Source organism: Anolis sagrei, chromosome X, assembly GCF_037176765.1.
Source record: "Anolis sagrei isolate rAnoSag1 chromosome X, rAnoSag1.mat, whole genome shotgun sequence".
NCBI classification, from domain to species: domain Eukaryota; kingdom Metazoa; phylum Chordata; class Lepidosauria; order Squamata; family Dactyloidae; genus Anolis; species Anolis sagrei.
This window is the reverse complement of record NC_090034.1, coordinates 109,266,094-109,289,358: the sequence shown is the minus strand read 5'-3', so window position 1 is coordinate 109,289,358 and position 23,265 is coordinate 109,266,094. Positions and strand designations below refer to the sequence as shown.

The 23,265-nt window shown below is 52.1% G+C and overlaps 1 protein-coding gene across 4 annotated transcripts in view; it reads right to left on the bottom strand.

Moving 5' to 3' along the window:
* Positions 1 to 3,628: 3,628 nt before the first annotated feature.
* Positions 3,629 to 23,265, bottom strand: part of LOC132780157 (POU domain, class 2, transcription factor 2-like) — an 86,549-nt gene continuing 66,912 nt past the window's right edge. For 2 of the 4 annotated variants that reach the window (XM_067461182.1, XM_067461181.1), the window contains 15 exons: positions 19,453 to 19,518; positions 19,047 to 19,081; positions 18,852 to 18,908; positions 15,918 to 16,040; positions 14,960 to 15,160; positions 13,420 to 13,525; positions 13,099 to 13,190; positions 12,546 to 12,731; positions 10,874 to 11,015; positions 10,422 to 10,570; positions 10,103 to 10,279; positions 9,058 to 9,118; positions 8,541 to 8,751; positions 6,531 to 6,604; positions 3,629 to 4,163 (listed from right to left, as the gene is read on the bottom strand). In XM_067461182.1, coding sequence (XP_067317283.1) covers positions 3,778 to 4,163; positions 6,531 to 6,604; positions 8,541 to 8,751; positions 9,058 to 9,118; positions 10,103 to 10,279; positions 10,422 to 10,570; positions 10,874 to 11,015; positions 12,546 to 12,731; positions 13,099 to 13,190; positions 13,420 to 13,525; positions 14,960 to 15,160; positions 15,918 to 16,040; positions 18,852 to 18,908; positions 19,047 to 19,081; positions 19,453 to 19,518 — 2,066 coding nt within the window. In that variant the 3' untranslated portion in view covers positions 3,629 to 3,777. Of the gene's footprint in view, positions 4,164 to 6,530; positions 6,605 to 8,540; positions 8,752 to 9,057; positions 9,119 to 10,102; positions 10,280 to 10,421; positions 10,571 to 10,873; positions 11,016 to 12,545; positions 12,732 to 13,098; positions 13,191 to 13,419; positions 13,526 to 14,959; positions 15,161 to 15,917; positions 16,041 to 18,851; positions 18,909 to 19,046; positions 19,082 to 19,452; positions 19,519 to 22,568; positions 22,661 to 23,265 lie in introns of those variants that run through there. The other 2 variants (XM_067461183.1, XM_067461184.1) reach the window with 2 other exon arrangements.

Below are 23,265 nucleotides of genomic sequence, written 5' to 3'. Positions count from 1 at the left end.
GCAGTCCGTTTTACTGGGGTGGCCGGAGGTTTGGAGGAGGAAAACCATTTCCCTGTTTCCCTGTCATTCCCCCCACCCATGTCCCATCCTGGAAACAACCCTCCAACAAAAACAGAGGAAATGGTTTTCCTCCTTCACGTTTTCCGCCGAAAAGGGACAATCCTTCTCTCTAGCTCCCCCCAGTGGCCTCCACCCGGGAAGACAACAGTGCCCTTGCCTTTAAAGCTTGAGGTGAGCAGAGGAGGCCACTCTCCCTCTGGATCCAAGGGACCTAAAGGCAGGGATCCCCCTCCCCAGAAGAAACCCCTTTGGGCTGCTTCCTGGCCAAGAAGACCACCTTCCCTCAAGCTGGAGGTCGTACAGAAGGGCAGGAAGAGGGCCGAGCGAGGCCTGGCCACCGATCTGAAGAAGGATCCCTGCACGTGGCTGGCCGCTCTTCTGTTTGGCACAAAGCTGCCTCTGGTCAAGCTTCCACTCCAGGGCCCATCGTCCTGCTCCGGGCCTTCCTCCTCCTCCGTGCCTCCGCCGCTGCCATTCGCCCACCGCTCCGCTCCATGCCTGGAGATAGGGTCATTTTTGGTCTAGAATCGTTTTTTTATATAAAAAAAACACATTTTGGTTTTTGTTTCTTCTTTTTCCCTTGGTTTTTTTTTTGTTGTTGTTCAGTTTTTTTTCCCTTTTTATCTATTTTTTTGTGTTGCAAACCTTTTAGCATTTGGTTTGTCTTTTTCATTTAATACAGTCAGAAGCGATAAAGCGGAACATAGACTTTTCTCTATAAAAAAAAATAGAAGGAACCCCCCCGCCCAAAGTTTTTTTTTTTTGCAAAACAGAAAAAAGAAAGGCAAGAAAAAAGAAAGGAGAACAAAGATCACTAAAACAGTTACATTCCACCTAGTAACACGTTCAGTAGCACATGAGAGAGAGAGAGAGAGAGAGAGAGAGAAGTCGAGAGAGAGAAACGGGGCGCCCCAAATGTTCTCCTTCCTTCTCCCCCCAAACGTCCACCGATAATCAAGAACCGCACCTGGAAAGAGACAGGGAAAGCTCTGCCGGTTGGTTGGTTCTCTCTCTCTCGCGCACAGGATGGGATGAAAAACACCTTCTCTTTTTTTCGTTTCCCAAGTCAAGTCTTTTCAAAACGAGGTGTTTCCTGTTTGTTTCATTTTTGGAAAGTTTCACAGTATTGTTATTTTTCCGCTTGTTCTCTCAAACCCACCTGAACGCTATTATAGCACAGCAAAAGCAGGAGATAAAATGAGGTCGAGGTTTGTTTGTTTGTGTGTTTGTTTGGTTTGCTTTTTCGGCTTCAAGAAAGGTTTCAAAGTCCTTTCTTTTCTTTTTTTGGTGTGTGTTTGGTTCGTAGTTTATCATATTTTTTGTTTTTTTGTCACTCTGTCCTTTTGGTTTGGTTTTGGTTTTTAGTTTGGTGTTTTCTACCAGATCGCAAGTATGCCATGGCTAACTTCCTTCTCTGCAACAGCAAGACTTTGGTTCGCAGGAGTTGAAAAGAAAAGGCAAACATTCAAAGAGCCCCAAAACACGGACTGGCACCCCCCCACCCCCACCCCCACAAAGAAACCCATTGGAAAAGAAGCCCAAACTGAGCAGGACTGAGAAAGGGGGAAAAGGAGAAGAAGAAGAAAGAAAGGAAAGAAAGAAAGAAAACCAAGAATTAAAAAGCAAAAGGCTGCAAGAGCCAAACGAGAAAGAAAGAGCATTTTGAGAAGCCATTTTTAAAGCTTTCCAGTCTTCGGGGAGGAAGGGCCGGGACCCTCTCTTCTCTCCCTCCCAAGTCCTTTGATTTGGTTTATTATTATTATTATTATTATTGTTACTATTATTATTAGTTTTCGCTTGTCTCTTTGCCATTTACAAAATCCTGGCTTCTCAACACAGCTTTCCATGAGGTATTTTTTTTTTAGGACAGAGAAAGATGGTTGAGCCATTGTCTCACCAGAGAAAGTCACAGCCTCCCTTGATTCCCTCGCTCGCTTCTTCCTTCTTTCCTTCCTTCTTTCCTTCCTTCTTCGGTCAACGCTCCCCCTGTTTGCTTGGTGTGTTCTTTTTGGTTAAAGGTTTCTCTCTCGCCTCCGAGTCTCTGCGGATCCACACAAAAGGGGGTCTTTTGGCCCCTCTTTCCCGTGGCCTCGTTTCCTTGATTCCCGTGATCTTCGTGTCATTGTTTGTAGTGATATCAATTTTTGGTTTCTATTTGTTTCCTGGAAAATGTAAAAGTAGAGATTCCCGTTTTGTTTGGTTGTTTGTTGGGTTTTTTTTGGTTGGTTTGGTTTTTGTCAGGCACTGGAATATGAGTATTTCTCATTTTCAGAACACAGATATAAAAATAATAATAACAACAATAAAAATTACACATCCCCTGTTTTCAGAAAAATAACCCCTGATAGTAAGTAATCCCAGGCAGAAATCATCACTGGTTTAGGAAATGTTTAAAAAAGGCAAAATCAATCACGGGGCATCTAGACTGTAGAATTGATGCAGTTTTGTCCCACTTGCTCTGCCACCACTCAAGGCGAGGGAGCCCCCGGAGTTGTACTTTGGCACTCTTTGGCTGGGAAGGCTTTGCGAGACTACGGCTCCCGGGACACCACAGCCTTGAGACGTCAAAGTGGTGTCAAACTGCATTCATTCCACAGTGTAGACGCACCCTAGACAAGCGAGGGGCAGCCTGCTTAGAGCCACAGGCTGAGGCTTTCAGGGCGTCTCTGCCCAAGTGGCCTCAAGGGGTTTGTGCCAATGGGCCCGACCCCCAGTTGGAAAAGGGTCTGCAGAGTGACCACCCCCCACACAGGGGCCAAGAGGGGAGCTTGGCGCCTGGGCACCACCGCCTTTGAAAACCTAAACCTTTGTGGTCAAAGCAGGCGCATGAAACCCCTTGCTTGTCGCTTTTGGGTTTGAAAGGGAAAAACAGAGGGAAGGAGAGTTCATAAACAGTTATCCACAGTAAAAACATGACGCAAAGAAGCCAACCTGCCCCTCCCTGCCCCCCCTCGCCCCCCCTCCTGGAACCCAAAGAGAACCGAGAATAAATAAGAATAAATAAAAGAGTATTTGAAAGACATTCGACCAGACACAGAAGTTAGAAAAGTCTGTAAAAAGCTTTGGGTGAAGCTAGAACTGGTGATTTTTGGTGTGAGATTCATTTCCCCCTTTAAAGGTCTTAAAGGTGGAGTTTGGTTTTTTTTCTTTCTTATTATTATTGTTTTTTGTCTTTTTCCTTTTTCTCTCTTTTTTTTTTTTGCTCGTATTTTTTTTACCAAAAAAGAAAAACTCCTCTCCCCGTTGTTCCCTGTGTGTTTCCTTCCTGGCGCTGTCCAAGGAAACCCGCAGGTGAAAAATAAAGAGAAGTCGTCGTTTTAAGAAAGCGTTTCGAGGAGTCACCTTTGGCAAGGCGGTTTGGTTCTTGCTGAGGACGAGGAAGAGGAGAAGGAGGGGGAAAGGAAACAAAACCCCTGGAAAAGAAAAGCACGGGTTTGGGGAATTCTTTTTGGTTTCTTCCTTTGTCCCTTTTTGCTTGGCTTGGTTTTGGCTACTTTGGGTTATTTTCTATTTTTTGGTTGGGTTTTTTTTTCTTCGTTTGGCTGTTGCTGACAATTCTTTGTTTGGTTTTGGTTCATACACTTTTTTTTGGTTTCGCTCGTCGGTTTGTAGGTCCAACGCTCTGCCGCCGCCGCCGCAATCCTCTGCCGCCAAGGCGCTGCGTGCGGGGTCTCCTCCTCCTCCTCCTCCGGCTCCCCTCTGTGCCGGCAGCGGCCCTCATTCCGTCTTGGCGTCCGGCTCGGCGGTGGCGGATCCCGGAGTGGCCTGGGCCAGAGTCTGTGCCATGTCGCTGGCGGCCGAGCTGCACGAGGAGCAGGAGGAAGAGGAGGAGGAAGAGGAAGAGGAGGAGGAAGAGGTCAGGCCGGGAGACTTGCTGGGCATGGAGGCCGCCGCTGCTGCTGCCGCTGCCGCCGCTGACACCAGGCTCCCCACGCTGCCTGCCGAGGTGGCGCTCAGCAAGGGCAATCCGGCGTGGTTCAGGAAGAGCGGAGAGGTCACGATGCTCTGGCTGCCGGCCCCTGTGACACTGGCGCTGGTGCTCAGGAGCAGGTTGCCGCTGGCATCAAGGCTGGTAATTGGCAGGCTTCCACCACTGGCCAAGGCTGAGGAGGGACAGAGAAAGGGGAGGGGGGTCAGCCAGATGGAAGCTGCTCTGAGTCTTATTATTATTATTATTATTATTATTATTATTATTATTATTTATTAGGAAGGAAGGGCAGGCCACATGTGGGCTCTCCTCCCACTGCAGCATGCCAAGGGTCCCAGGGGCCACGAGGGATGAGACCAAACTGAGAAAGGGAGATTGAGGAGAAGGACTCTGCCCAGGTTGGCTCCGCAGGGCATGGGGAGTGATGCCTTCGCCCAGGGGTCCTCAGACCTTTTAAACAGAGGGCCAGGTCACAGTCCCTCAAACTGTTGGAGGGCCGGATTATAATTTGAAAAAAACATGAATGAATTCCTATGCACACTGCACAAACACTTCAAAACAATACAATAATTAAAATGAAGAACAATTTTAAGAAATATAAAATTGTTAATACTTCAATGGAAAGTGTGGGCCTGCTTTTGGCTGGTGAGATAGGATTGTTGTTGTTGTTGTGCTTTCAAGTCATTTCAGACTTATGTTGACTCTCAGTGAGGGCCAGGTAAATGACCTTGGAGGGCCGTATCCGGGCCTTAGTTTGAAGACTCCTGCCTTAGCTGCTTTGAGTCTCCTTGTCGGAGAGAAAAGTGGGATCTAAAGAATACGTACAGTAATAATAATAATAATAATAGTAATAATAATATATGGATCCCACCGCCACTTCACAAATGCCTGGGCCAACAAGGGATGCTACAAAGGGCCCCCATCCCCATTTGGAGGCCCCATGGCCCCCTCCCCCTCGACATTACAGCCTTTGGGAAGGAGTGGAGCATGGCAGCATGGCTTCTCCCCACCCACATTAGCCAGGCCAGAAAACACACAAAACGGGCAGAGAGATGACTGGGAGAGATGAGAGTGCACACACAGGTGGAGGGTTAGCAAGGCACGGTGTGGAGGATGGGAGTTATGATGATGGTGATGATGATGGTGATGCCTCCTGGCCCTGAGGGGGGGCACTGCAGGAGGAAGGGGGGCTGGTGCTGGGCTCCACTGCCTGGCCGTGCTCGTGCGCACTCTGTCCTCCCACAGCCACTCACGTGCACACCACGCAAACACACAAACGCCAATCACGCTGTTTGCAGAGACCTTGGTTCCAGGGAATTCTGGGAGATCTGCTTCCAAAGAGGAAGCAAGTGTGGGAGGGAGGCCCATAGCCCCGTACTGTGCCCAAAGGAGGCCCCAGGCTCAGTTCTCTCTCTGGGAATATGATCTGATGCACAGAATGGGGAATCACCTCTCAACAAGATTCCCCAGGCACTCACAAGCCACACCAAAAAGAACTGCCAGACCATCAAATGCTAATCAATGTGGTCAGTTGAAACGTTCCCACCTAGCTCCAGCAGACAAGAGTTCTTTCTCCTACCCTGGTCATTCCACAGATATATAAACCCCATTTCCATCTGAACATTAGGAAGAACTTCCTGACTGTGAGAGCCGTTCAGCAGTGGAACTCTCTGCCCCGGAGTGTGGTGGAGGCTCCTTCTTTGGAAGCTTTTAAGCAGAGGCTAGATGGCCATTTGTCAGGGGTGATTTGAATGCAATATTCCTGCTTCTTGGCAGGGGGTTGGACTGGATGGCCCATGAGGTCTCTTCCAACTCTTTGATTCTATGATTCTATGATTTCCCTAGTTCCAACAGACCTCACCGAGGATGCTTGCCATAGATGCAGGCAAAACGTCAGGAGAGAATACCTCTAGAACATGGCCATATAGCCCCCCAAAAATATCTACAACAACCCAATGATTCCGGCCATGAAAGCCTTCGGCAATACATAGAATGGGGAATGGCTCTGTGTTCCAGTTTTGGGGCTGAAGAGGCCCCTTGTTGATCTCCAGAACAAGATACTCCAAACTAGTCAACCAGGATACACGGCTTAATTCCATTTTAATGTCAGTCCGTTTAACTGTGATGTACATATGCTTAATTTGGCTGAGATTGAGTGACTTGCCCAAAGGAAGGGGAGGGGTGTACTAACACCAGCAGAAACAATTGTAGTGGAGCTAGTGAAAGGCAACCACTTGTTTTCATGGAGCGAAGCGCATCTGAGCATCTCACGAGGGTCTGCCCAGTCAGGCGGCAGCCATGTTGTGTTGGCGGGTCAGACAGCGCTCACGGAGTGCCATCCCAAGTGGGTTCCTCCAGACGCTCCGTCAGCGCGCCCACGTCGTGCCTTCCACACAGCACAGAAGCCCCCCCCCCTCCGCCACGGCACGCAAAGGCACCCTTCCCTCTGCCCCCCCCCCCGCTCTCTCTCTCTCTCTGAGGCACAGACAGTGGAGCCGCGGATGGGATGATGACATCATGTCTGGGTCTTGGTTCCACAAACCTTGTATGGTGGCCAGCGGGTTGGTGGCCATGAGCGCGGGGTTTAACCCTGCATTCACCCCCAGCACTGTGCTTCTGCAAGCAAACCAGAGGCGGCAGGTTAACTTTGGGGGGGGGGGGGGGAGAGGGAGTGGGAGGCGTATTGGGGAAAACATTCGCCCAAAGGCTTCTTTTCAAAACACCCAGGAGGCAACGTGTTGACCTGTGACCCCGCCATCCCCGCTCTTCTTCTTCTCCTGTGTGATTTCTTAACACCTCATCCTGATGGAGAGGCCATGGAGCCTGAAAAGCTCAGAGGATGCGTTGTGCGCATTGCAGTGGCCCCAACAAAGGTGTGTCCCAGAGTAACAGAGTGCAAGAACACCATTTCACCCCCATCTACACTCCCATTGAGAAGGTTGAGAGGAGCTACGATAGCCATGTCTAAATATGTGAGAGGAAGCCACAGGGAGGAGGAGGGAGCAAGCTTCCTTTCTGCTTCCCTGGAGACTAGGACGCAATGGAAGAATGGCTTCAAACTACAAGAGAGGAGATTCCATCTGAACATGAGGAAGAACTTCCTGACTGTGAGAGCCGTTCAGCAGTGGAACTCTCTGCCCCGGAGGGAGTGTGGTGGAGGCTCCTTCTTTGGAGGCTTTGAAGCAGAGGCTGGATGGCCATCTGTCAGGGGTGCTTTGAATGCAATATTCCTGCTTCTTGGCAGAATGGGGTTGGACTGGATGATGGCCCACCAGGTCTCTTCCAACTCTTTGATTCTATTCTATTCTATTCATTGTAATGCAGATTGAACTGCATGGAACTGCGTTATATGAGTCAACACTGTTAGGGTTTTGTTTTTGTTTTTTTGTGTCAGGAGTAACTTGAGAGTCACTTCTGGTGTGAGAGAATTGGCCGTCTGCAAGGACGTTGCCCAGGGGACGCCCGGATGATTTGATGTTTTTATTATCCTTGTGGGAGGCTTCTCTCATGTCCCCGCATGTGGAGCTGGAGCTGATAGAGGGAGCTCATCTGCCGGCACAGGGGTTTAACCCACTGCACCACTGGGGGCTACTGTTATGGTAAGTCTTTGCAGGACACAAGTATATGTGTGAAGAAACACCTTATTGTTTGTAATTATCTGGTTCAGCTGACTAAGTAGGTCAAGGCAGTTGTCTTGTGCCACAGCCAAGGAGCTAGAACTGTTTGAGGTTTTTCAAGACAGTGTGGTGGGTGCTGGATTTCTGGGCTGCTGCTGGAGTTCTGTTTCACCAGCATGGAGTTCCAGCAGGAGTTGCTGATGGTGAAATGGCTATTGGCTTCCGGTTGTTTTAATTTCCCATTTGCTGCTTAGAAAATGTTTTGTTTTATGCTTATTACAAAGACTGTGTAAATTACAGTGTGGTGGGTGCTGAATGTCTGGTGGGTGCTGGATTTCTGGAGGGCTGCTGCTGAGTTCTGTTTCACCAGCGTGGAGTTCCAGCAGGAGATGCTTATGGTGAAATGGCTATTTACTTCAGGTTGTTTTGATTTCCCATTTGCTGCTTAGAAAATATTTTGTTTTATGCTTATTACAAAGACTGTTTAAATATGTTGCACGGCTGATTTGTGTGTGCTGCATTACCAGTTTTGTTTCATCTCTGCAAAGAGAGTAAAGATTTTCTGTTCACTTTGACTATTGGTCTGAGACTATTTTGCATCTGGGTTTTTGGGCATTAGGTCGCTGGAATAAGACACGTGCTGCGTAACAAACACTGCCACATAATCCAGTTCCATCTCCCTCACCATGGCAGTGTCAATGAGCCGTTTGTGAGGCACTCGAAGACGACAGAGAAAGGAGGGGATCTAGGTTCTCCATTAAAGATATTGAAGCCGGTGCTGGGAATGACCAGGTACGCATCTGGACATTTGGAAAGAGCAGCCCCAGAAACCACTTCTGACTTCTGGACCTCATCCTGGATTCCCGTGCTCCCACTTGCCCTGAACCGGCCAGGGCCAGCCTCCCTCCCTCCCTCCCTGGCGGCCCCTTACTTACCCCGGGCTGGGATTCAGGGCTTGCAGGCTGAGGGCCGGGTGGAGGCCTCCTCCTCCGCCACCGCCTCCCACTCCGCCACTGCCGGCGCTCAGGGGACTGGGGTTTGTGCTGTTGCTGGGGGGTGGAGTGGCCGAATTGAGGACGGTGGCCCCCACTCCCACCGCTGTCCGGCTCGGGGTCAGGGAGCAGATCGCTGGGGACAAGGTAGTCACTGCTCAGGAGAAAGCGCCAGGAGGTTAGAGCTGGGCCCCTTTGCCCAGCAGAACAGTCGCACCCCCACCATGCCATGGCCACCCTCTCCAGGGGCAACCAAGGGGCAGAGCTGGGGTTTTTCTGCAGTGGCCAAGATGGTGCCTCAGGCAGCAAGAGGCTCCCCGGGCACCCTGCTTGGCCAGAGAGGGACACTCTCGGGGTGCTCCACTGCACCCTTGGGGCCCTTGGCCAGCGTGACTTGGCGCTCCCCCTCCCACAGGTTCCGAGGAGGAGGGACCCCGGAAGAGCACAGGGAAAGAGCTACCTGTTGTGCTCAAACTGCTGGAAGCCTGGGAGAGAGGCAGACTTGTGCCGGGGCTGGTCACCTGCGGAGAAGAGCGGAGGGTCACGAGGGCAAGGCGAGGGATGGGACAGGCGTGGGCATCCCACCCAGGAAGAGCCGGCACAGGGCGCAACGCCCCAAACTGGCCCTGGAGGAGGACTTGGGGTGTGTGGTCTTCATTGATGTTTTAATGTTGGATATTTTAAATGGTTTGGATCAAAACCTCATTTATTGATATCTGTCTACGTATGGCATCCAATTGTTGCCTTTGAAAGGCCTGAGTCCCCTTCGGGGTGAGCAGGGCGGGTACAAGTGTGGCAACAAACAAACAAACCCTCTTCCTGTTTCTTTGTACCAAGAAGCAGACCATATTTGAGCACACAGCTGTTGTGATCAGAGTTTCCAGGAGGCTGGACTGTACCCCCTGAATCCCCAGTCACTGTTGGGGGAGATACGGTTGCATGATTCCCACATTAGAGACTGGGGACTCATGGAATTGTATCTCCCCCCATATTGTTTTGAGCTCTGCGAAGTTTTGTATACTGGCTAGGCCATGAACGGGTGCAAAGGTGTCTTCTGAAGGCTGGAAGTGCCTCCAGGGGAAAGGGAAGCCTGGTCCACTGGGGGGCTTTATCGCAGCTGGTGGTACAAAGATGCTCCTGGGGGTCAGGCACAACTGGAAGGCCATAAAATGAAGAGATGTGAAGGCAGGCAGACAGGCTGCAGCAAGAGAAAACAGCCCTGGCAAGTCTTGGGAGGCAAGGAGTTTGCAAAACGCCAAGACAGGAGGGAGGTAGGGATTGTGGCAGCAGAGAAGGAAGGAGTCCTGTTGTCAAACTGACCAAATGTGAGAGACACAACAGATGGTGAGGTAAGGCAGGATGGGAACCCAGCGGCCCTTCTCGGGGTGTTTCTGGAAGCAACAGCCACTCCCAGCACGTACAGGTATTGGCTATGCCAGGAGGTGAAATGCTGCAAGGGGAGGGGGAGGGGGGAAGGCCTGGAGGATGAATGGGGGGGGGCGTACCAAGAGCGGGCTGTATCCCGGGGGCTTGCCCTGGGCAGGCAAGACGGGGGCAGAGCTGCAGGGGTTGATCCGCTTCTCCTTCTGTCGGCGGTTGCAGAACCAGACGCGGATCACCTCCTTCTCCATGTTGAGCTGCTCTGCGATGAGCAGGATCTCCTCTGAGGTAGGCTTCTGGTTCTGCAGGGCAAGGGAGGGAAGGAGGGGGGCCCTGTGACAACGCCCAGGCCTTGGGCAAAAGAAGGGGGGTGCAAAAGAGGGGGCCCAGCACAACTGTGGGGTGACCGCCCCCCCCCCCCCCCGCCAAGGCCAGGGCTCTCACCGCGAGAAAGCTTTTCTCCAAAGCGAAGCGGACGTTGGTCTCGATGCTGGTCCGCTTCTTTCGGCGCCGGCCAGGCAACCCGTCAAAGCCCATGTTGGGGCTGGTCAGCTGGTTGGGGCTGGGAAGCGTGGAGTCCACCGACATGGTCTCTGCAAGGCAGGAACACGGGTCCTCAAAGTGCCGGCGGTGTCTACACCAGGCATGGCCCCACTTCCGTCCTCCTTCCCTCCCTCCCTCCCTCCCTCCCTCCCTCCCTCCCTCCAGGTGTTTTGGACTTCCACAATTCCTAACAGCCGGGAATTGTGGAAGCCCAAAACCCCTGGAGGGAGGGAAAGAGGGCCCATGCCTGGTACAAACCTTCTGGGAGACCTAGGCAACCCTGCCCCCCCCCCCCCCCCCCGCCCTTAGGAAGGCCTCGCCTCCTCACTCCCGCCTCCCCTTCCCTCGCTCACCAGCATCATTCAGCCATTTCTCCAGCAAAGGCTTGAGCTTGCACATGTTCTTGAAGCTGAGGTTGAGAGCCTCAAAGCGCGATATGGTGGTCTGGCTGAAGTCGTTCCCATAAAGCTTCCCCATGGCCAGCCCCACATCACCCTGCAGGAGCACACAACAAGAACAACAGGAACAGCATGGCTTTGCTGCTCTTTGGACCGGACACCCGGGGAAGAGTCCAGAACACTTTCCAGTCTTGATTCCGGGGGAAGCAGGTCAACCGCACTTTCTCTCTCCCCCCCCCCCCCCAAGAAGAAACAGGCAGGCCACTTGGGGAGTAGGGCGGGCACTTTGGACCTTGGGAGGCTGCCTTTTCCTCCCCCCAGGCAGGCAGGGATGAGTGGAAATGGGGAGAATAAAACACAAAAAGCTGAATTCTGCAGAAGAACAGAGGAGCGGTTTTACAATCACGTGAAACCAAGACAAGCGTCAAGAGAGGGCTATGTTTGACTGTTTCTGCACCGTGGGTTTTGTAGTCTCAGATTGGTGCGCACACGAAATCCAACTTCTTTCTCCCCTTCTTTCCTGCCTGTCATTTCCCCTCTGAGTTGACCCTTCAGCTCAGCATTTTTGTCTCTCTCTGTTCTGCAAACAATTATTGCATTCTGGAAACCATCTTCTTTTTGGAAAACGTGTCCTGTGCCTTTTCCTCTCTCCCCTCCTCTCCCCCTCCCTCTCAACATCCCCTTCACTGGAAACATTTAAAAAGGACCTCAAAACCTGGCTTTTCCGCTGTGCCTTTGGCGAGTAGGTGCTCAGCATAATATTTTATACCCCCTCAACATTTTTGGCTAATGGAGTTCGTGCCCTCCAAATAGAATGTTCTGCCCCACAACTCTGTGTGTTTTATGAGTTTCATTTAAACTTCCTGCTCCTATTTCATCTCATCATAGTCTGTTAATTGGTTTTTTTTAATTCGGAATATGTGGCCCGCCCATTGTCATCTCTATCGTGATTGTGTCTATTGGAATTTTTATTTTATTTTTATTTTATTATTACTATTATTATTTTAATGCCATTTTGATAATGTTGTTGTTGTCTGTTGAATATGCTTTGATTTTATTGCTATATTATGTTGTCTGGGCTTGGCCCCATGTAAGCCGCTCTGAGTCCCCATTGGGGAGATGGTGGCGGGGTAGAAATAAAGTTTATTATTATTTATGATTATTTATTATATATTATATAACGGTGCTCCATGCAGTCATGCCGGCCACATGACCCTGGAGGTGTCTACGGACAATGCTGGCTCTTTGGCTTAGAAATGGAGATGAGCACCACACCCCAGAGTCAAACATGACTGGATTTAATGTCAGGGGACTACCTTTACCTTATTATATCTCTGTCTCCCTCTCACCCACATACCGTGTCCCGGCAATGCTGAGCAACGCTATCTTTCCCCAGATTCTTTCACTCTTTCTCCTCCTTGCTCCCTTTAGCTCCCTTTAACCCAGGCACGGGCCAATCTCAGCCCTCCCTCCAGATGGTCTGGACTGCAACTCTCTACCGGCTGTTGGGAATGGTGGGAGGGCCTGGAGGGTTGGCCCGTGCCTCCTTTAAGCCATTCCTCCACTTCTTCTCTGTGAAAGGCCCTGGACATTTCCCAGGCCTTTGCCTCCTCGGCCCCCGGCCTACCTGCGTGAAGCCCAGCTTGATCCGCCGCTGCTTGAAGGTGCGGGCAAACTGCTCCAGCTCCTCCAGGTCGCTGGGCTCCTCGGGGTGGGAGGGGGGCTCCAGGCATTTGGGCGGAGGCGGCGGCTGCGGCTGCTGCTGCTGCGAGAGAGACAGGTGCGACTCGGGGAGGCCGGGCCGAGTCACTTGCTGCACAGCGAGGATGGAGAGACAGGAGAAGAAGGGTCAGGTGCAGCACAAAGAGGGGCACAACAGGAGCCACCCTCTGCTCCCCTTGAGATCTCTCCTGCCTCTCCTGGAGGCTACAACAGGTGTGCTCTGATGTCTCCTCCCAGCTGGAGGAGGGAGGGCTGCAACTCTCCTCAAAGCTCTTTCCACAGATGTTCTGCCAGAGAGAGCTTTGAGGAGGGATGCAGGCTGTCATTTGTACCTTCCGAATGTTGTTGCACAGCCCCCCCCCCCCCCGCTTTATCGCTAGTCCTTTTCACTTCCCAATGAGGACTAGGCATGGCTCGGTGCTCCTCCCTTCCTTCCTGTCCCGTTGGCCTGTGCTCACCTGTGCTGGGAGTCCTGCGCGAGGCTGATTCGACAGGAGGCTCCCGGGGTTTTGCTGAGGTAGCTGAAAAAGATTTGGTGTGGAGAGCAGCCCTGCAGAAGACGAGGAGGAGGAGAGAAGAGGCTCAGGGCTCAAGCAGAGAGGGATGGCCAGCCTACTACCTGCCTCCCAGGCTGGCCCGTCCGGACTCAGGGCTTCCTGGGCAGGCTGGTCACCCCTCCTCCCCTTGGCTTCACCGCAGTCTGGGGACAATGAGAGCTGCAGTCTGTCTTTGATGCTGGACCCCCACCTTGCCCTGCCCCACCCTGTGTGGGTGTTTACCTTGTTGCCCGGGCTGGGCCTGCGGCAAGAGGAACTGCGCAGGAGGCTGGAGGTGGTGCCCTGGGACCAGGACTAACTGCTGGAGCTGGAGCAGCTGCTGGATGTCCTGAGAAGGGAGAAGGCGCAAGGAAGGAGGGAAGGAGGAATGGAACGGATGAGAAAAGGGAAGGGGTCAGTGCATGCGAGTGAGCGAGAGTAGAAAGAGAGAGGGGCAGGAGGAGCAGGTCTCGCCCCAGAGGAGCCGGGGAATCATAGATTCATCGTTGGAAAAGACCACATCCACATGGGCCATCTAGCCCAACCCCTTTATTTCTTCCTTGCAGGAAAAGCACAATCAAAGCACCCCTGACAGATGGCCACCTAGCCTTCACGGAAAGAGCTTCAAGTCCACCACATCCTCAGGCAGAGAGTTCCACTTCTGAACAGCTCTCCTTACAGGAAAAGCACAATCAAAGCACCCCTGACAGTTGGCCACCTAGCCTTCACAGAAAGAGCTTCAAGTCCACCACATCCTCAGGCAGAGAGTTCCACTTCTGAACAGCACTCCTTACAAGAAAAGCACAATCAAAGCACCCCTGACAGATGGCCACCTAGCCTTCACGGAAAGAGCTTCAAGTCCACCACATCCTCAGGCAGAGAGTTCCACTACTGAACAGCTCTCCTTACAGACAGGAAGCTCTTCCTCATGTTCAGGTGGAATCTCCTTCCCTGTCATTTGAATCCACAGCTCCTTTGAGTCCTATTTCCAGAGCAGCGGAAAACAAGGCGGCTCCCTCCTCCTTAAGACATCCTTTCACATATTTAATAAATAATAATAATAATAATAATAATAATAATAATAATAAATTTCCCATCGTGGTCCCTGTGAATTGCACATATGGTTATTTCTGCGCCTGGGCAGACAGCTTCAGAACCTTCTAGAGATCTTATTTTATTTATACCCTGTCACCATCTCCCCGAAGGGACTCGGGGCAGCTAACATAAGGCCAAGCCCAAACAAAATACAATAAAGTACATATGAACAAAACAATAACATCAAATAAATACTTACTAATAACATAGTAATGAAATGAAAATAACCAAATCATAATAAAAAAAACAAATTATAAAATGGTAATATTTAGACATGGTTCTCATCATGTCTCCCCTCAGCCTTCTCTTCTGAAACTGGCTGGACAGACTCTTTAAGACACTCCTCAGGGGGCTTATTCAGGGTCTTCGGGTTGCCCCCTTCCTCGAGACCCCTTCCAGCATAGAGTCAATATCTCTGAAATGATGGTGCCCAGAATTGGACACCGTATTCCAGAGAGAGGACTGACCAAAGCAGAAGAGAGAAGCACCATCACGTCCCTTGATCTGGACACAAAAAGGGAAGGGAAGGGGGTCTCCCACCCAGAGCCGTCCTGTGGCGCAGTGGCCTTGAGAGCGGCTGAAACAGGCGTCACTCCTCCTCCCACCTTTGGCGTGACCCCTCTGGCACCACAAGCAAGTGCAGAGCGGCTTCGCTGGTCTGGGAGGGGGCCGGGCGCTGCCTGCTTACTTGTGCCGTGAGCTGGATGGGCTGCGAGAGGGCCAGCTGGGGCGCCTGGGGCTGGCTCTGCGGGGCCGGCAGGTCGGAGCCCGGCTGCTGGGAGGCGGCGGCGGCAGCAGCGGCATTGGATTGCTGCACGGCAGCCGCCAGGAGCTGGGCCTGGGCTTGCTGCAGGAGCAGCTGCTGTTGCGCGGGCATCAGGGCCGTCAGCTGGGGCACCGAGGGGCGCCGGGGGGGAGGGGGTGGGCAGGGGCAAGAGGAAGCAGCAGCGGAAGGGCAAGGGAAGGGCGGAAGGAAGGAAGGAAGGAAGGAAGGAAGGAAGGAAGGAAGGAAGGAAGGGAGGGCACAAGCCAGGCAAAAGAGAGAAGGAAGAAGCAGGTGAGCTGGTGCTGCAGCCCCACTCGCCCCCAGCAAGCACAGAGGGAGCCAAGCAAGCCCACTCCCAGCCCTGAGGGGGACCCTTCTCATTCATTCACACGCATCCCACATAATTTCACCCACATTAAAGCAATCCACAGGTGCTTGTGAGAAAGACTCTAAATCGGGGGCTTGAAGAAGAGTCAGAGCCCTGCCTTTCTCATCTTGTCTCAGGGTTAGATCAGATCACGGCAGCCACTGATCATGGTACCACTGATCACGGTACCCAGCCACCCAAGCCACCCTGTTTATGGAATCGAGAGGCTGCTCCTGAATGATGAAGAATGTCGTGGTGCTTCCGCCACACAACCTTGCACAAGTCGCCTTGGAATCACAAGCCTTGGCCCGTGTCACCCAAGCAGGGTCCCCCAGCCTTTGGCCCTCCGGGTGTTTTGGACTTTGCTTCTGGGAATTCCTGCTGACCAAGCTGGGCAGGGCTCTCAGGTAGAGGGGGGGGAGTCCAAAGCCCCCAGAGGACTAATGGCTGGGAGCCTTTGCTCAAGAGCTGAGTCTCACTGCCACCATTGCTGCTGCGTGGGCCCCCACTTACCCCCGCAAGCTGGCTGCCGGCTAACATCAGCTGGGCCTGGGGCAGGTGGGGCGGCTGGACTGGGGCCGGGGCCGGAGCCGGGGCTGGAGCTGGAGGCACCTCTGTGGGCTCTTCGGCTTTGATCTGCGGGAAGAGAAGAAGGGAGTTGCGAGTCACCCGGGATCCCCAGCATCCCTGCCTGGCTCCTTTCCCCATTCTCTGCTCATTTCCAAGGCTTTACTGTGCAAAACGATCCCCTCACAACACACAACTAAAACCCTCGGATTCCCCTTTCATGTCTGTATCTACATCCTAGGTAGTCAGGGCAAATGTCGTTTGGGAAGGCACCACAGCTCTGGGTCGGAACATTCCAAGTTTTCTCAACACCAGGTATGGGCAAACTTTGGCCCTCCCTCCAGGTGTTTTGGACGTCAACTCCCACAATTCCTTGCTGGTGATCCTTGTTTGTTTTCTCCTAAAGCTCTTGAGAGTCCACTGAATGATGGGCATTTGGGAGGAGGTGGCCTGTCTGGGCTGCCCTTTATAGAGCAAGTGTCTCTCCTTGGCATCTTCCTGTTCCTACTCTGTGCTGAGCCCAACCACTAATTCTCAAGACAACGTCTTAAGACTTCTGCCGCCCTTCTGTGGCCACAAAGAGCCCCGCCAGGCAGACAGGAGCATCCCACCCCTGACCCCTGACCCCTGGAAGTTCTGACACATTGCCGCTCTGTTTCCTGTTTTGCTGCAGGTCCCCAGAGGCAGGGAATTCCCCCCCAAAACCAACCTTGATTCATGGGTTCCTACCCGGCTGATAAGAGAAGAGCGAGGCAGTGCAGCGCCCGCCATGTGCCGCCACAGACCTCTCCTTTTGCACTGACACACAGAGACAAGGGCAACAACGTGAACTGATCCTATTCGGATTCAGGGGGAAATGAGGCAGGGGTCTGGCCCACCCTCAGCCCCTTTGTCGCTTTGCAGGGAGAGCCACAACACTCCCGGCTCGCGTCAAGGGCAAAAGGCCTTATCTGATACTTCCTCTCTCTTCTGAAGAAAAGGCAGATTGCGGTGGTTTGCATATTATGCAAATTCCCTTCAGTTTCTCTATTAATAATCAAAAGGCAGGTAATAATCAGGCCCAAACATCTTTAATAACTTTGCAAGCTCGAGTTTCTGAACAGAAGCCGCTCTTTGCAGGCTCCCCTTGCACTCCAAAGCTTGTTTACTTGCCCAAAAGCGACGACAGAGAGAGCATGCATGGGCCAACTTTGGCCCTCCATTCAGGCACTGTGGAAGTCCGAAATACCTGGATGGAGAGCCAAAGTTGGCCCATGCTTGCTTGACATATTGAAGGATGGGCTGGCGCTCTCATAGAATCCTAGAATCAAAGAGATGGAAGAGACCTCCTGGGCCATCCTCCAGTCCAACCCCATCCTGCCAAGAAGCAGGAATATTGCATTCAAATAACCCCTGACAGATGGCCATCCAGCCTCTGTTTAAAAGCTTCCAAAAAAGGAGCCTCCACCACACTCCGGGGCAGAGAGTTCCACTGCTGAACGGCTCTCACAGTCAGGAAGTTCTTCCTCATGTTCATGTAGTTTGAAGCCATTGTTTCGCGTCCTAGTCTCCAAGGAAGCAGAAAACAAGCTTGCTCCCTCCTCCCTGGGGCTTTCTCTCACATATTTATGCATGGCTATCATATCTCCTCTCATCCTTCTCTTCTTCAGGCTAAACATGCCCAGCTCCTTAAGCCGCTCCTCATAGGGCTTGTTCTCCAGACCCTTGATAATTTGAGTCGCCCTCCTCTGGACACATTCCAGCTTAAAGTCAATATCTCTCTTGAATTGTGGTGCCCAGAATTGGACACAATATTCCAGGTGTGATCTAACCAAAGCAGAATAGAGCATGGGGAGCATGACTTCCCTAGATCTAGACACTAGGCTCCTCTTGATGCAGGCCAAAATCCCATTGGCTTTTTTTGCGGCACTTCTCCCTTCACTGCTCCCAGAAAGAAGCCTCCCGGCACTGCCAGTAATCACGAAAGGACGGAGGCGGATTTCTAATTGGAAGAGCGGGAGACCCGAAGAAATACCGGGGACTGGCCAGAGAGACTGATCGGAGCCTCTTTCCAAAGGAAGGAGTAGCATTACGTGTAACTGTCAAAAAGAAAACGCACTTCTTCCCTGCGCATATGGAGCTCTTCCTTCCAGACAGAACAGCTGGAAATTCGGGCTCTCCTGCAGCCCCTGGGGCAACGTTTAGGCGAATGGTGGCAAGGAACACACAGGGAAATGTCAGTGTCGATGCGGGTCTGAGGGGCACCAAAGCCTGTTCTGGCTTCATGGATGTCCACAGAGAGAATTACACTACAGTTTTTGTTCCTGGGTTATAAATGTCATTTCCTAATTGGTTTGATCATTAAAAATATGGAAAAAGTTTATTAAACTGCCAGTAATTTGCATTTGCGGGAGGGAGGGACATCATCCTGTAGCGGATTTTGCTCTGGTTTTTTCAATGAGTATCTCATCATCAAGTCTCAACCAATCCAACCTAGTTTGTGTCAGCCACAAAAATAATAGTTTCTGGAGTAGAACAAGCATTTTCAAAGAAATTAAACAGCAATAACACTTTAAAACCAGAAACAGATTTTTTTTCCAAATTTTGTTACATCCTGTTATTGTTGTCACTATTGTTGTTGTTGTTAATGGTTGCTAGAAATGCAGCAGCCAGTGTCCAAGGAAGCCTTGATTTGCAGTGCTGCTCAGCCCTGGGCTTCCTCCAAGGTTGCGAGGAGCACACATGCAATGAGGAAAGACAGGGCTTCCCGCTGGCCAGAAGACCCCTCCAAGCCATTCCTTTCCTATGGTGTGGGCCATCGGTCCCCCTGATTCCTGCCCACTGGCCACATTGATTGGGGCCGGAGGGCCGGTGCTGGTGGCGCAGGGAGGCGGGCCTTACCTTGGTGCCGGTGCTGGTGGGGGACGGAGAGAACGGAGAAGGCTTGCTCTGCTGGGTCTGTGGGGGTCAAAGAGGGGAAGAGAGTGAGCAACCGGGCAAGCAGGGGCTGTGCCGCCATGGCTCCCCACCCCCCCCCCCGCGCCCCCACCCCATGCCCCACTTTGCCACTCCAAATTCCTGCCCCACATTTCTCACCTGGTGGTTTGTGTCAGGTCCATTTCTTTCTGTATCTATAACCAAAGAAGAGAAGCTCATCACAAATGCGACCCAGAGAGCTCACTTCCTTCCTAGACCCACATCCCTAGCCCCACGGAGCCCCCACGGAGCCTGCTGGGCCCACTCTGACTTTTTCTCCAGGATTGCCTGCAGTGTGCTCATCTCCTCTCCAGCCTTGAAGCCCCCAAAAGTAACTTCCCCAACTCTGGACATGGTAAGCCGAATACCCAGCAAATCTTGCTTGTGGGATGATACCACCATTCTGGGCTTTCTGGGTCAAAACCCTTGCTATGGGGCAGGTCATGGGGGAGAAGGGGGTCCCCGTCCCTTGAGGGCCCCTTGTTCCTACGTCCCCTGAAGCAAGGGGGCCCGGGGGCCTGGCTACCTGTGTGCTCTTCTTGCAGCTCCAGCCGTGCCTTCTCCAGCTCCAGGGGCTTAGACATTCTTACTTCTGAAAAAGAGGAGGAGGACGAGGGGGGCAAGCGGGGGGGGGGGGGGGAGGGGGCAGAGAGAGGGGGGCAGCCATTGAGATGATGGGAAAGGCCTGGGACAGGCTTCACAGAACAGAGCGGGGAGATAGGCCTGCCCATCAGGACACCACTCTGCGGAATCCTCACACGCTCCGATTAAAAGAATCCCCAAGACCACCGCCATTGCCCCCAAAGCCCAAAGGAGCCTTTCTAAGCGCAGGTCTGTTTGCCTTTTTACGAAATGCACAGAGATCTGCACCCTGAGCACTTCCCCAGCATTTCTAGCACGAGGATTAGGAAGATTTCCTGTCATCACTTGGCTTTGCTGTTAACCAAAACAGAGACTGTGGTCAAGAAATGAGAAGAGGACCGAGACGGTGACGGAACCAGGGGAGAGGCACCAAAGCCAGGCTGGCGACAGGTTCCTGGTCTCGGGCTGTGGGAGCGTGCGGGAGCAGAGCCAACACAACTGAAGCTGGAGTTTGGACCCCAAAGGAGAGAGGAAGGGGCCGCAGAGGAGGGACTGAGCTGTGGCTGCCCTACTGGGGCCATATCCTGAGGAGAAGAGAGCAGGAAAAGGAGGTGACCAGGCAACAGGTGGGACTGACACCATCCAGGAAGCCACAGCACCTGCCCTGACCTTCCCGTGAGTGATGGGAGCCCTTGGGGGTCTCTGGGGCTTCTCTGGCAGGGCCTGCGACCTGCTGCTGCGGCGGCGTTGGCGTTCTTCACCCCCCTCCCTTCCTCCAAACTGCTGGCCACCCTCCTCTTCTTCTGGCTGGCTTTCACTTCTGCTTCCCTTTCACATTTTTAGACGCTTTATAAACAGCCTCTCATTTACTGAAAGCCCAGCTAAAAACAGATGCCCTGGGGCTGCCCCCTCCCTCCCTCCCTCTTGTCCAAGGCCCAGATCCTCTGACTTTTTCTCCTCTGCCATGGGGCAGCTACAAGGAGGACCTCCTAATGAGATGCTTTCACGTTTAGAAACCAGCCTCGCCCACAGGTATTGGGGAAGAGATTTCTAGCCGGCCCCGTTTCTCAGGCAGGTCTCCTCAGTGTTTGGCCTGCCACCATCAGAGCTTCACCTGGGGCAGCAGCTTCTTGCAGATGCTTCCACTCTCCCACAGATGTGTCTGCTGCACATCCACAAACCCTCTTGACATTTATTTTCCTTTGGTCCCAACATTTCTAACATTGCAATTACTTCCAGTAGTTAGAAACCAAGAGTTTAGGTACTGCAAGAGAAGGACCGCATCTCTGTTTACAAACCCACACAATCTCTACGATCATCTGGAGAGGCCTTGCTCGCAATCCCACCTGAATCGCAAGCACGAGTGGTGGGGACAAGGGACAGGGCCTTCTCAGTGGTGGCCCCTCAACTCTGGAACTCTCTCCCTAAGGAGAACAGGCACGCCCCAATGTTGGCAATTTTTAGGAGGAGCTTGAAAACATGGTTGTTCCAGTCAGAGGCGGCCCTAGGTAATTTTCAACAGTAAGCAAACAGTATTTTGGCACCCCCCCCCCCCCCAAACCAATCACTGATATATATTTTCTGTTTGTCGTGGGAGTTCTGTGTGCCATATTTGGTTCAATTCCATCATTGGTGGAGTTCAGAATGCTCTTTGATTGTAGGTGAACTATGCATCCCAGTAACTACAACTCGCATATGTCAAGGTCTGGTTTCCCCCAAAAGCACCTCAAGAGCACCCCTGGGCAACATCAACTCTACTGCGAATGCTTACTTTGCGTAATGGGTTGAGCTACCCCTGGTTCCAGTGTGCCTTCCCAGAATAAGGAAACTCCAAGCAATATGTCCCCAAATGCACTTTACTAGAGACCCAGGATACCTGCATGCCCCACCCCCCTCCAAACACCTACCCTTTTCACCTGGTCATGCCCAGCATATTTTTAATTTTAACTATTACATTTGGCCCTGCCATAGATTTTAATGCGTCGTGGTGTTTTGTTAATGTTATTGCTTTGTTTTGATTTCATTTTGTTGTATTGTTGTTGTTTTACTGTTGTATTTGGGCTCGGCCTCATGTAAGCCGCACCAAGTCCTCTGGGAGATGGTAGCAGGGTACAAATAAAGGTATATTATTATTATTATTGTTATTGTTATTGTTATTGTTATTGTTATTGTTATTGTTATTGTTATTGTTATTGTTATTGTTATTGTTATTGTTATTATTAGGAGGCGGGCCAAGTGAGCAAGGAAAGGAAAGTTAAGAGTTCTAGGCGTGGAGGATTTTGCAAGAGCTCAGGCTGTACCATGCTAGAAATGGGAGGGTTGAAGGGAAAGGTCAGGATGGCCTGTCCAGGAGGAACCTCCCTGGCCAGAGACAAGCCAAGGCTGGCTCCTGCGCTCCTTGGCCAGCTCAAAGGTCTGTCTTGAAAATTCCATGACTGCATTCGAAGCTGAGCCTTCAAAAGACTCACTTCCTAAAGTTTATTAAAAGGAGGTGGTCAGTGAGGGGGGGAGGGGGTGCATTGAGGGACATTTAGGGCATGGCACAGCCAGCCCAGAAGGGCCCGAAGGAGACGGGACTAGGATTCCTTTAGTTGGGTTGTTGTAGGTTTTTTTGGGCTATATGACCATGGTCTAGAGGCATTCTCTCCTGACGTTTCACCCGCATCTATGGCAAGCATCCTCAGAGGTAGTGAGGTCTGTTGGAACTATTCCTTTAGTTGTTGTGGGACTGCAATTCCCACCCTGGCCAGGAGAGAGGGCTGCTGGGAGTGCAACACATCTGCAACACCTGGAGCAAACCCTTGACAGAAAGGAAGGAAACAAGTGCAGCTTGAGAGCATTGGAGCTGAAAAGCCAGCGGCCCCAGCAGCCCTCTCCACAAAGCCAGTGGGATTCCTTCCTTGCCTTTGCCCCACCAAGGACCATCCGTCTGCCTCTGGTCAATGGGGATGCAGAATAACCGCTGGCAAGGCGGGCTCCCTGGCGCAGAAAAGGGAGGTGACTGCAAAAGAGAGCGTGGCAACAGAAGCAAGGCAAGCGCACAAAGGCATGGCTGCTTACCTGTTGCCCACAGGCCCCAGTTCACCATGGCTAGGATCTGCTGCCTGGCACAAGAAGAGGAGGAAGGGTGGCCGGTGCCAGCGGCGCAGATGGCAGGCAGTGTGTGTGTTCCCCAGCAAGCAAGCGAGTGAGCAAGAGGGGAAGGGCAGCAGGCAGACAAGGAAGGGCCTCTCCTCCTCTGTCTTCGGGGCAAGTCTGGGGGAGTCCCCGTGCGCCTCAGAAGCCAGAGCAGCAAATGTGGCAGGAAGCAGCTGGGAGGAAGGAGCCATAGCAGGCCTTGTGTGTGAGAGAGTGAGGGAGGGAGTGAGTGTGTGTGAGACGGAGAATGTGAGCGCACACAGGCGGGGAGCGTGGCCCTGGGCACACCACAAAGGCAACAGTGCCAAGGCGTCCCCTTTGTCTTCAGACTCCTCCTGGAGTCTGTATAAGGCAGGCATGGGCAAACTTTGGCCCTTCCTCCAAGTGTTTTGGACTTCAACCCCCACAATTCCTAAGTTTGCCTATGCCTGGTCTAAACTCATACATTCCTGTACACAAACATTAAGTGTAGCCAGAGGTGGCCCTACGTAATTTTCAACGGTAAGCAAACAGTATTTTGGCACCCCCCTCCCCCAACCAATCACTGATATATATTTTCTGTTCGTCGTGGGAGTTCTGTGTGCCATATTGGGTTCAATTCCATCATTAGTGGAGTTCG